This window comes from Trematomus bernacchii, unplaced genomic scaffold (genome assembly GCF_902827165.1).
Source record: "Trematomus bernacchii unplaced genomic scaffold, fTreBer1.1, whole genome shotgun sequence".
Lineage (NCBI taxonomy): Eukaryota > Metazoa > Chordata > Actinopteri > Perciformes > Nototheniidae > Trematomus > Trematomus bernacchii.
Genome location: NW_022988043.1, coordinates 26,532,640 through 26,546,625, shown reverse-complemented (window position 1 = coordinate 26,546,625; position 13,986 = coordinate 26,532,640). Strand labels below are relative to the sequence as shown.

The 13,986-nt window shown below is 43.8% G+C and overlaps 1 protein-coding gene across 2 annotated transcripts in view; it reads right to left on the bottom strand.

Moving 5' to 3' along the window:
- The window catches only part of LOC117472959 (nuclear receptor subfamily 6 group A member 1-A), a 97,522-nt gene extending 83,784 nt beyond the window's left edge, over positions 1-13,738 (bottom strand). Inside the window, exon 1 of one of the 2 annotated variants that reach the window (XM_034118419.1) lies at positions 13,539-13,738. In XM_034118419.1, the coding sequence (XP_033974310.1) occupies positions 13,539-13,605 (67 nt within the window). In that variant the 5' untranslated portion in view covers positions 13,606-13,738. Of the gene's footprint in view, positions 1-635; positions 871-13,538 lie in introns of those variants that run through there. The other variant, XM_034118420.1, reaches the window with a different exon arrangement.
- Between the last annotated feature and the right edge of the window lie 248 nt (positions 13,739-13,986).

The window sequence follows — 13,986 nt, the reverse complement described above, 5'->3', positions numbered from 1 at the left end:
TTTGAGAAACCAATGTGAGTTTGGAACATTGAACAATTTAAATCTATTCTAGTAGACCTCAACAATGGAATTATGATCAGTAGAAATGGCCATGACATGGGATCTTTACATCTTCTGTAGTTTGAGTTTTTCTCAATTTCACTGAGCTTTAGTTTAGTCTATATTTTAGGTTTTTCTATCGTCTGAATTGAATTTAGGTGGCTCCAAGTATCCTTTAGATCCGAGGTAAACTAAGCTCTGATATTCAATGTATCTATACATCAATTATTTCTTTTGTTTCTCTGGTCAGTAACGGAACAAGTATTCTGCTACTTTGCAATGCTTTTAAGTTGAATAAAATGAAGAGTATTAAGTATGAATATATATTAAATAAAAGAACGTGGCTGCAAGTTGCTAAATTACCACACCAAGTAATTATCTGTAATAAAGAGTCACGTTACTCTTGTTCTTGGACAACGCTCATGAGCCTTGTATTTCATCCTTTTTCTTGACTGGTATAAAGGAGAAGAAGTCAAAGATAATGCACCTAAAACAACAGGGACTGGAAAGAACTCAGAATCTCTAATGATGCCCAACACTTGACACACCGCTGTGGTCCACAAGTAGCCACACCCGACACTGAAACGTATACTCACATTCCTTTCTGGAAAGTGCCATCTGGCTGGACCTGTTGGAGCAGGAGGACAGTGTGGAGGCTCAGTCTAACGTACAGTCAACAGAAGTACAGGCACACCCAGCTGCCCCCAGGAATCCAGGGCCTGAAGCCATCAGCAGTGCCCAGGAATTCCTCCAATGGTGATCCCCGCTCTCAGTCTGTCCTCGGCCCCAGATGGCGGGGTTCCGCATGGCCAGCGGAGGGCAACACAGCCTGTTATCTGAGCAGGTCAGCCCCTACATGCCAGCCCTGCTCTTATCTCAGCACCACACAGCACCATCTATCACCCGGCCCCCCCCGCCCGCACAGTGAGGGGGAACGCAGCCAGGAGTCACTTTGACACTTTAGTGGCTGACTTTAGATGCCACAGTAACCTGGCTATTGGCTATAAGACCACTGAAGACTTACTGAGTTCAAACGTGTGCTGTGAACCTCTGACCCCCCCCACTGTGTCTCCCTGTTACAGTGAATAAACCCATTCAAAAGATATTCTGTCTCTTTTTCACTGAGCAGTAGGAATAGAGACAAGAAAAAACTATTTCCATGAGGTTATTAAAGTCTTGTTAACTGGATTAAATCCAGGGGCGTCGCCACAAAAAGAGGTTGCCCATTTAAATTCAGGTGTTGTTATGGCAACGTCAGTGGCCAAACAGCCACATTTATTTACTGCTGCAAATACGTTCAAACATGCTGTCGACACGTAAAGCAGTGGCATAGTAGAGCAGAAATACTGTCACATAACATCCATATATTTCAGTGCTAGGTTGATGCTTAGCTAAGCTAACTATGAAACACTTTAACTGACAGGACTCAGGATCAACTGTGTACTGTAAGGTAGCTTCTAGCTTCATGTCGAACAGTAATGCTGCGTTCACACCGGACGCGATGGGAATATTCGCATCGCTCCAATCGCTCAAGTTTCTCCCCGGCTGGCAGTTTGTTTTATCGCGTCATTCAAAACAGACATACCGTTGACGCGCCGCGCCGTTGACGGACAGTTGAGGTTGTTTACACTTCCATGCAAGATCGTTTTGGTTATTTCTGTCCTTAACTATGGAGGATATAACAACAATTGCTGCTTTGTACCTTCTGTGGAAATCCTACAAACATACCAACAAACGCCGTGTCTGGGTTCTTATTCTCCTCCAAGCCAGCTCCTTTTTGTTGCGGTCCCGGTAGATATAGGCTACGACATTGTATCGTAAATCTCCGGGAACCCACTCACAGCCACAACGATCATCTCTTCCATCTTTACAACTGATCAACAGCAGGACGTCAGAGGGACGTCAAAGGGAATCCCAACGCTGATTGGCTTTCGCGAGAACGCGCCACGTGAATTTGACGCTCGAGTTGAAAAAATTGAACTCTCGCGTTTGACGCGGCCCCAAGCGGCAAACTCTGGGGCAGAGCCGGGACGCCAATAAGGAAGTGCCACAAACTGCAGTTCATCTATTGGCCGATAGGCGATGACTGCAGAAAGGAGGAATTTCCATAGACCCCCATGTTAAAATGCCCAACTTTACAGCAGAAATAAACATGTTTCTACCCCTGGATGTAATAAAAATTATTCGGGATATAGTTAGATTCCACCTTAATGATTATTAATTGTTGAGTGAATTGTTTTATAACGCGACCCTTTTATTTATATTAGGTCCTAACGTTTTTGCATAAATTAGGGCGTGGTCACTTTGATGGACAGGTACGTGCCTCACTGTCAGCTAACAGCAACTTGTCCACTCTGCTAGGCTACAACGTTAGCTAGTTGTAGTTACTATACTTGACCCTTTAGCCGTGTTCGTGGTGATTGTGCCTTTTAGGGAATGTTGTTACAAATACCAGACAATTAAAATGTTGTGCTGTGCGGTTGAAGGTACTAACAGAACTTTCAAGAAGTCTACTCTCAGCTTTTTTGTTGAGTAAAATGATAATATTATACATGTTAGCAGGTGTTTGTTAGCTTATTTTGTTATCTTATTAGCCAGCTAAGGACGTAACCGTTTATGATTCAGCCTTGGGTAAGACTTTTATAGTCTATGGCTATGACGCCCATAATGCTAAACGGGAGCAAATGTTAAAAGGGGACCCAATTATCCCAGTGGTGGCCGCCGAAGTCCGCCGAAGTCCGCCGGCCGGAGCTAACGGAGCCGCAGGGAGCTAGCTAGCCCCCTGCGGCTCCGTTAGCTCCGGCATCCCGGCGGCGGAGTCCGGCGTTATAACTGGAGATCAAGGAATGCAGCGAAACGCAGACTTGGTTCACCTGCAGCCCGCTGTAGTATTAGCTAAAGAAATGATGTTGAACAAGGCTTATTAAGTGAGCATGAGCATGTGAGCATCTTAGCCTAGCTTGGTAGCTTCAGCTAGATCGGGAGCTTGGAGCCCCGCCTTGTGCTTCAGCAGCAGGTCCCGCCTCGGCTCCGCCTCTTTGCCCTTATTTGGATCAGGCGGGAGTTAGACTCTGACGTCACTGTCGAGCCGTTAGTGGCCGACTCCGCCTACTAAGGGCTTCTCTGCAACTCTGCAGAATCCTATGGGTGACGTCACGGACCCTACGTCCATTTATATATACAGTCTATGCGCGGCCCCCTTCAAATCGCCTCAATCGCGTGATTCGCACCGCGTCCACCGCTTTATGCGCGCCGTCGGAGTGAATTCGCGTCTGTCCGCGTCTCTGCATTGACTTTACATGTAATCGCGCCGTCCCCAAAAATCGCATCGCGTCCGGTGTGAACGCAGCATAAGCCAACATTTTCCAGAGAGCTTTCTTTGAAATCACCAGGTAACGCTAAAAAACATTACATTTAGATTGTATGACAAAGTGTTTATTTAATATATCTGGCTAATTATAGCTACTTGCTAACGGTTTAGCTTACCCCCGCGATTCAAAGTAACGTCAACAACGTAGCTGTAATTTATGCTTTGCTTACATGATCGCATAACTTGGAAGTTTACTGACGTTTACATGCCTTGTTTACCTGGCTCAAGTGGTGGCTTTGGGGTTGTTGTGTGAGCCAACACTTGAGAATTGTCGTCTTTTTTAAGAAAAAATGTCCTTATGTCCATCTTCAAAAACTCTGAGTCAAACTGACAGTTTAAACATTGTCACAGCTCACAGGATAGGTACCTGTCAGCCAATAAGACACGTTTATTTCCATGCAACTCTCTGGTTGGTCTGGTGTCTTGCCTCTGTTGCATTCACTGAACACTGGAAATTACAATCCTGCCGTCCTCTCTAGTGTCATGATGAGGTTCAGGTAAAGCACAGTTAATGTATTATATTATTGAGGGAGAATTGTCCGGGGCTAAAGAAAAAACATCCGGGGCTTTAAAACAAAAAACAACGTGGACCGCTTGACTAGTCCTCCCCACAGAGGGGGGGCTACTTTGCTGGGACTGACCAACTGAAACCGTTGTTTTTCTGTACATAGCAGTCATTTCATAATAATGTTAAGCCATTGATATTTTACATTTGTGCTTCTTGATACAATCGAATGGCAACCTAAACACAATTATCAACCTTTTTCGTGTCTGACTCTTTACGACACCGTGACTGAATGAGTCACAATGGCTGAGCACAAGAAGCTCTGCCAAGCGAATAATTCAACTTAAAAAAGATTCCAAGGTTTTAAGAATCCAAACTTCTCCCACAGCCTCTCTCACAGGGCATGGCTGATGCAGAGAGGACAGATGGGAAATGCTTTGTCACATTACAGTTGTGGTTTTTGTGATGTCAGCTTTTCACTCTAGAGTACTTTTCCCAGTATAGTTCCGAAAATGTGCGTATTCCATGGAATGCTCTTAACATCCCGATAGCAATGAATATCTTAAGTGCTTTGACAAAAAATCCATAAAAAAATCATCTGTGGAAGCCGTAGTACTGTAAAAAGCACGACCAATCATTTTAGCCGGCCCGGCTAAAATAACTGGATGGCCTACCTGCCTGTCAGCCTTCCATCTGTGCACAAACTTATCTCGTGCCCTCATTGGTCATGTGCGCGTTCGTGTGTGTTGGAGGAGGGGCTCTATAAGGAAGTGGCAGATTTTCTCCGGTTGTGTATTTTCAAATTCTAGCGATCTCGAGCCGGTTTCTCAAACTTACCTACCCTACCTTTAATGAGAACCTTACCACCCCCTTTTCAGTCCCTGCTAGAGAGCAGGTACTTTCGTGGGAGAAAAAGGTTCCCATTTCTGATTGGCTGGGCGGATTGCAAACCACGCCCCGTAAAACTGCCAAAAGGTTTTGTGAAGCCGCCATTGTATTTGCTGGCATTAGCATTATTAGCATTAGCCCAGCGCACCAACGGAGAGAGACTAACTTATGGCAACACAAAATAAAACATGGGAGCAGTGGAGTGATGAGGAGATGTCGGCGTTCTGGCAATTTACTTGGAAGGCAACTCCGGGACTTCCGGCCGGGGACTCCGGGCGGCAGTATACGCCGTGAAGTTGTTTGCGGCCTGCCAGTAAACCCAAAGCAGAAGAAGAAGAAGTGACGTCAGCGGCTTCATTTGCCTAATCCTCCCTCAGGGACTTATTCCAGTGTGAACGCGATCTGTACTTAGTTCATCAGAACTAAAGAATTCTGATGAACTAAGTTCTGATGAACTAAGTTCTGATGAACTAAGTACGGCAAAGTACTTGGTATGAAAGCGCCTAATCAATCAATCAATCAGTCCCCCCTCCCCACTGTGAGATGGACGTGAGGAAGCAGCAGCCACAGATACATCATTGTTTTCACTCTGTGGCAGACTAGATGAATCCTGTGAGAGGTCAGAGCAGAGAAGCTGCTCTCCCCTTTGGGCACCACTCCATCCAAACCCCCCCCCCCCCCCCCCCACCCCCACCCCCTCAGTGGAGACTACCGAGCATGACCGTCAGGAGTTTTAGTTTGCCACAGACAGCCTTGGAAGAGCAGATGGAGTTAAAACCAAGTGTAGAGGGGAGATGCTGTGATGCCACCACCTGGCTTTGGGGGGGGTCGCTTGTTCCTTTACAGGCACCATGTTGCCTTCAGTGGGTGTGAACAGGTAACCCTGAACCCCCCTCTCTGAGCCCCTCTCCACCAGGGGTCTGATTAGCAGTGTGTGTTTAGCTCAGCGCTCATGCTGGATATTACATGTGACACATTGTGAAGGAACTCCAGTGTTGGCTTCACAGGCCGCCGTGGTCGTCCCCATGACCTCTACACCTGACCCTTGACCTCTGTGTGCAACACGGCGCAGCACAGTGTCTACTCTGCCCCCCCCCCCTCGGTGCCGCTGTGCAGCGACACTCAAGTTCACAGGACGGAGGCTCGGGGGGGACATTTAGCAGCTGAGGCTTTACAGTCAGATCACCTGGGGGTGGGGGACACATGTACGAGAAAACGCAGTTCGCAATATACATTTTCGTCACTAGGATCAAAAACCCAAGAGACCACAAGACTTGTAAAACAGTTTCAAAGACAGAGACTGTTTAAATATGCATTTTAAAAACAGTCCCATATTTGTAAGCTGTTCCAGGGCTCGTAGACACCCTTCATTTTATCTTTGCACGTTATATTCCAGAAAATAATTAACCACAACTTTTACACTATCAGTTTTTCAAACAGAATACAATCTGCATCATATAAAAGACATATATTGTTTAATACATATAATTTAACCTATCTGCTCTGCAGACTGTTCAATCCATCATTACAAACACATTGCTCAAATGTGGCTCTTTTTTTTACTTACAGAAATGTATGTCTTAAGTAAGGGAGTAAATCTCAACATTTAAGTAAATAAGCTCATTTTTTTTTTTGGAATAACAAATCTAATGGTTTAATATTTGTGTATAAAGATTGAGTGTTTTAAGTTTGAATGTCAACCCTTCCTCCTGCTCCGCCCTGAACACAGACAAGACATTGAAACAGATCCATGGAAAAAATGAAATGAGCAAATAAGAGCAATTTTCAAAAGGTTGAACAATTCAGTCACATCACAAAGATGCCAAACTGCACTTGAAAGTAAAATAGGGACAAAATCCCCAAAAGAAGTAACCGATTAAAAAAATAAATGTTACTTGTTTGGTGTATTCATGAGCATTACCTAGCAGTCTATTACTTCAAAAACTCTGACAAATAGTCAAATGGGCCAAAATGCATTCATAAATGTATATGGATTCAGCCCAACATTTGGAAATACACTGTAAAAAATGACAATGCATAATGATGTGCATTGTTTTACCTTAAGTATTTTTCTGAAAACAGGATAAATCATTGAGTTTAACTGACCCTCACTAACATACAGCTTCAGTTGACCCATCCTTATGTAATGAGAGCGATGGCCACAGCCTTACAGATCAAACGGTGGGCTTTCCATCAGGCACTTATCAGGGCATGTTATGTTAGGCTCATTAATGTACGTCTTTATCTGGGATAATCCCAGCGGACGGGCGGCCGGGCCGAGGGTCACACTGTGGTCAGAGGGGAGGGGGCTCCGTCACCGCCACTTGACACGCTCAAAGGAACAACTTCCCTTTCATCATACCGGGGGTCAGAGTTTTACTACCTCACAGAGCCAGCCAGCGCACTGCACTGCGCAAACTCAGGAGGAGAGCCATCTGATAATAATCACCGCACAAAACAAAAACAAAGCAGGGCATCCTTCAGCTCATTTCACGGGGCTTCTGCACAGGGGGACATGGACCCTCCATCAAAACTATTAGTATTAGTGCAGGTTTTGCACATGAGCATTAGCTGCTTCCATGTCGTTTATATTATAGTAAACTGAATATATTTGTGTTTTGCATTGATGTAAGACAGAACAACGTGAAAAATGCGATATTTTAAAATATGTTCCAACACTTTGCAGTTAAGCATTAACAGATAAAGAACAGTTAGAGGCAGCCCTTTAACCCTTTCACGACAGAGGTCAACAGCAGAAATAAAACTAACTCCAGTGAGCAATCACAGCATGTTTGCGTGTGTGTGTGTTCAGGTAATGAGAACAGTACATGTTTAGCAGGTTCCTGTTAAAAGCCAATGTGCTCAGCTCTGTGTGTCTTTTCTGTTGACTGTGGAATGACTGTGGAATGACTGTGGAATGACTGTGGAATGACTGTGGTGCCTGCTGATGGACTCCGTCTGTGCTTCAAAATCCAATCATCTTCAATGGTTTCCGATCTGGCATCCAAACACCAGAGAGAACACTTGTGAGCTGAAGTAATATTCTACAAATATTCCAATCTCCAGGTAAGTGACACCTAGCTGTAATGACCGCTGACAGAAGGGTCTGTTCTTTCCCTCTCTGAAATGGAAATAGCGGTTTTAACTGAATCCTCTCAGCTGCTATTTTACAACACCCCCACCACCCCAGCAACTGCATCCTCGAGCGCTGCAGTTTCACAGGAAGCCATCCCTGCTCTACATACCAAGTTCAGTGTTTTACAGCTGCCTGTAAACTCTCCCTCCGGCCAAATTCAAACTCAAATTGAAGACGTTTACAGCCCTCTGGCTACGCTACGTGTTGAATATCACAGAGGCCTGACAAAAGCTAGGCTCACAGATCGCTAGTGTCACTGTACCAACTGTCCCCCATACACACTGTAATGTATTCACCTTCAAAATATGCTTTATGGCAGTGTGTTCTCCCCTGCAGCTCAATACCAGCTGTTAGAGCCTCAGGTTGAGCCACATCAAGCCAGCAAACATCTCAGCCTGTAGCTCATGGATCAAGTGGAGGCTGTAAATACTTCCCTGGGTTACAGGGAGGTCAGCCGAGAGCGGGCCATTAATGCTTCAAGAGCAACATCCCACTGACCCTGGTCACCGTTCCCATAGCGCTCACTGCTACCTCCCCCACGTGTCCGTCACAATCCACACAACAACACGAGCACAAGCCCCGCCTCGGGACACTGAGCTCAGGGAGAGCCGAGCCGTGAGCTTAGTTTATCAGTCATTTGAAGGCCGAGTTAACCTTAAGTGTATCCATTCAGTTTGGTTTATCGTTCTCTATACCTAATGACATTCTTTTGTGAGTTCCATGAGTGATATGTAAATATATGTTTGGTATAGCTGAAACAAGGCAATTAATAAGACATTGGAAAATAGCTTTTCTGCGTTTTATCCAGAGATGGGAGAAGTAATCAGATTGTGTACTTACGTTAAAGTAGAAGTACCAGGGTCAAATATGCTGCGGTTTCCAGGCAACACACTTCAGATATAGTTAAAGTAGCGACAGTAAAAGTATTCATTGTGCAGATTGGTCCATGTCAGAATAATATATATGATATGTTTTATAATGATTGATCATGAAAGTGTTCTCAAAGCTGGTAAAGGTGCAGCTAGTTTGAATGACTTTGTATACTGCAGGGTAGCTTGTGGATTTACTCCAGGTGGAACTAAAGTCTGATTTAACACTTGATTATATTTCACATCATTCATCCACATCTGTGAAGTAACTAAAGGTATTAAATACATGTAGTGGAGTAGAAGTACACCATTTACCTCTGAACTGTAGTGGGGTAGAAGTACAAGTAGCACAAAGTTGAAATACTCAAGTAAAAGTACAAGTAACTCAAAATGGTTCTTAAGTACAGTACTTGAGTAGATGTACTTCGTTACTATTTTCATAAATGATATTGCTTGTCAATCAAATAACTGTCAGAATGATGCAGAAAGGAGAAGAGCACCAGCCCCAACAATAGATACAAAAAGGCTGAAGGATGAGGAGAATGGTCTGGATGTGTTCAAATCACGACACCTCAAATCTAATTCATAACCTCACACAGTCAACAAGGTAGCCCACGTTCTTCCAAACACGGAATGATTTATCATAAAGTGTGATTGAGTCATTTGTCCCATAGTTGTGAGTGTAGAGCTGATTGAATGATCTGAAAGTGATCAGAAGCAGCTGAGTGGCTGATGTTGCATCACCATGTGACCCTCTTCATTGTCAACACGCCTGTTGCCTGGAAACCGCAGCAGCAGGATGAAGGACACTAACCCTTTAAAGTCACACAGAGGAGACCCTTCCTCATCAACACTGCCTGCCCCCCCCCCAAAGTCTTTAAAATGTATACAAGTGTTTTTGAAAGGTTATAGAAAAAAAGCTTTTCTTCTTTAAGATATCTTAAAGGAACGACAATACAATCCACTAAATTAACACAATACATTTTCAGATATTTAAAAAAATGTAAATCATTTTCAAACGTGCTGTGTTTAATGTAAAATGAAGCAAAATATTTTTTAAGCCATGTTCAAGTACTTGTGAACATTTCTATTTTCAGGTTTTTTTGTTGTTTTAAACCAAATAAAATCTGTCTATAAATCAATCAGGCCAATATTTCTGTAAGAAAATCTGAATAATGATATGGTATGGTCTTAATGGGAAATGTTTCAGCATGCAGTAAACTATAAGGTGAAATGATTCCAACACTTGTACTGATGCTCAGTGAGTTGTTGTTCCTGCAGCAACATCCTCTCATCCATCAGCATGGAGCCTTTACGGTGAAACCATCTGCTGAGGAGCGTGCTGGGAGATAAATCACTTTGTTTGAAATGCTAATCAGCCGGGGTGAAGCATTTTCCTCAATGAGACTATCTTTGACTTGATTAGTCCAAATGTGTTATTTAGAAAGGATTTTCAAAAGGATTTGAAAGAACAAAGGGATCAGACGAGAGGCCATATGAGTATCAGACTCTATGTCTTGACTGAACAAAGATTCATCTGCTAAATAGAAAAGCATCATTTAACATGAACTATTGAAATACATCATTTGTAGGAATATTCTACAACATGTTGGGTGTAATTCAGGCCTTGAGCAGAAACACACAGGAGGGATTATTAGACCTCAGACGGACATACATATATACATAATTCATTCATACAAATATGTGCTTAATTTGTTTGATGAAGAATAAAATAGGAATCAACACAAGAGGCCTAACCAGCCATGTGTTAGAGGAGAAACGGTTAGACAACACTTAGTGGATGAATGGATAAGAGAAGAACATTAGCTATTTGTGGAATCATTTCAAGTGTACTTCACAAGCAACACTACAAAGAATGTCTGGTTCCAAATGTGAGCTGCTTGTATGTCTCTGGACTGATTCATTTGAACTGTGGCTCACAAAACATTTGAAGACATCTCCTGAGCTCAAATAAACTGAAATAATGATCAGATCTATTTATAATAATGGAATCCTAGTTGCCCTTTTTGTTGTGTTCAACATCTTAGCCAATTATCCTATACTTTGTTCATACTTTGTTTCATATTGTCTCCATGTGTTTCTTTTAGAGCACAAAAGCACTTCTGTCTCTTTTCATTGTGAGCGAGTCTCTCTGCCCGCTTGCTTCATACGAATGACACAGAGTTACATCACAGATCCAACTAATACAAAAACACTTCACGTGTCAGTTTGTGTGTGGTGGTGGTGGGGGGGGGGGGGGGGGGGGGGGGGGGGGGTGCTCTTTACTGTGCTGGTGTTTACACAGATCTACTGATAGGGGAGGGAGTCAAGTTAAGAAGAAGAAGAAATACACAACATGATGGATCACATCTGTCTCGCGTCAGCCCCCACCCCCCCTCCACCAGCCCCTCCTCCTTTACTGTATTCCTCCTGGCTCATCATTCAGGCGTCACAGTGGGGGGTTCACATCCTGTCACTGCCCCACCCACTCCCACCCGTCCCCCTCACCCTGCCCCGAGGGAGGACAGACCCTCGGCCAGAGCAGGCGCTGACAAAGCATTTTCTTTCAGCCTCTGCCCCACCGTGCCAGCCTGCACACCCCCGACGCTCCTCCAACCAATCGCCCCCCCCCCCCCCCCCCTCCCTTTCTGCCCCTTCTTCTTCCACCTAGTTCAATTACATTAAAACAAGCACACTTCACCGAGCAGGGAGTCGGAGGCGGGTTAAGCCAAATTCCTGGTCAATTCAAAGATCAATGCAAATTGAGTTTGTTCTTTAAATGTGGAGGAGCAGGCGCAGGCAGCTTTCTTTTCTACGCAACAATGTGACAGAAAGCTTTTACCACTCAGTGATGGGTTAAGCAGCTGGACTTTCACATCTTCAGTGATTGATCAGCTCACTCTGTCCTACATGTTTCGCCTGTGCGAAGACAGTGTCTGTGTTCGGAATTTTCAAAAAGTAACAATTATCTTGATACCGTTGTTGTCTATAAAATCTCATGAAAAGAGTATAATATGCCATAAGGACATCCTTTCATCCCCTCAACCCAACACTGTGTGCATAACTAATGACAGAGCAAATGCTTTCAAAGTACAATGTTTGGCCTTTTTGCTTGTAAAATAACTTAATTACATTTAAATGATCAGAATTGTTGATTGTTTTACTGTTGCTCAACTTATAAACAGACCACTCATTTTCAGCCTTTAAAAAATGCTCTAAATTGTATTGTAAGGACATCATTTGAGTAGTGTTTTTTGATCATTCGTTTAGACATAATTACAATTGCTGGAATTCTAAAAACTAAAACATTTTAAATCCTTATTAAGGACTAATAGATATATACTTTATTAATCCCAAATTGGGAAATGATTTTGTTACAGGACCAGTGTGCTCAACATTCAAATAAAAATACTTAAACATTGGAAAAGAGTTAACAATTACAAATAAAATGAAAATAGTATATCAAATATAAACAAAATAATTTTTTCAAAACATATCCAGCTTTCTTTGGTTCATTTATTAGGTTACAGGATGTATTTGTTTGTGTTATTTACTGCTAAGAAATGCAAAAAAAAAGCTTACTAAATCTTTAGAATTATTTATTCAGCGTAGTTAGGGCTGAAACTAATATCATTAATTTAATTATTGATTCATCTTTTTTTTGTATTCATGGATACATTTTTGTTTAACTAATACATATCAGTAATTGCTTAAAATGTTTTAGTTTGTTCAACCAAAAGTCAAATACCTAAACACAGAATGGATGCAGAGGGTTAAACTGGTGAATCTGGAATATTAGATTAATGGACTTTTTCTGCCTCCAACAAAATTGGTTTCTTTTATAAAAACCGTTGCTATGCCTAAACACGTGGTGCTCAGAGGAGCAGGAATTGTAATCTTGGAAATGTCAATACATCTTTAGTCCCCAACACGGGGCAGATGGGACTGGCGCCTGGGACAGACTGCTACAAGGCATTGTGGGGCATAGTTTAGACCTGGATCTGGGCATAGTTTAGACCTGGATCTGGGCAAAGTATGAAGACATGATCAACTGTCAGCAAACTGAACGAGAGACTGACTCAGTGCGACCTCCATCTGTTCAGCAGTCATGGAGTCCGGACAGGGGAACTCATCCTGCTGCCTCACCTCTCCCTCCGCTGTGGCGCAGGGATTTTGGGGACCAAACAGCTAATGGCTTCAGGGCGTTCTCCAAGTTCAAAAGTTCACCTTTTACGATCTCCCGGGAGCCTGACTGACCACCTCCAAATAAAAACATTCCGACCTCTGTTCCCAGCAAACACACACAAGCGCGCGCACATGCACGCACACACACATGTCCTTAATGTCCAAAACACAGAACAACCAAAGCACCTAACGTAACAATTAAGGACAAAACGCGCTCACTCATGAAGGCCATGCCCTCCTGGTGTTTAGATGACGTGGGTCCTTCTAAACTTCATCATTTGTGCAGAGAGACATCACGACACACACTCCGCTCACTCTCCTCTGGGTCTATTTTCTGTGTCACTGCGCGCATCACTTATACAGATAAGTGTCTTTAAGCCAGGTAAGGGCAGTGATGGAGCTGATAATTAAAACTAGTACAGCCATGCTGTGTGCGTGGAGGTGAGGAAGGTGTTTCAGGCACGGACAGCAGCAGTGTTTGTGCAGTGTGTGTGTGCTGAGGAGTGTGTGAACTTTCAGCATGATGCTCCGATTCGTGTTGCCTACCGTTAACGGACTTGGCGGTGTTTCTCTCCGGGAAGTCGAACCCATTCGCCCTCTTCTCTACCTCCATCCTCCTGCATGGGCTGATCCCGAGTCAGTCCGACGTCGCCTCTCCCGTCTCGGAAAGCCTGCACCCTGTTGCTGGTGTGGCGGTGGTGGAGGTGGCGGTGGTGTGGGGTGGAGCGGGTCGAGCTGCCTGTGTGTCGCTGTCCTCGGCCTCCTCACTGCTCGTACCGCTGTCCCATGTTTTTTTGCCTACTGTTGCTGGTCAGCGGGGAATAACAGGATCCACACCCCCAAGGGTGGTGCGTTCAAGGCCCGTGAAGAGGGTGGAGGATAATGGTTTTCTTTCATCCAATTAGAAAGCCGAAAAAGTAGCCCAACTCAAAATGTGAAAAAGACTACCCTGTGTAGCTTTTGAAAGAAGGACTCACGTGCGCCTTCACTTACA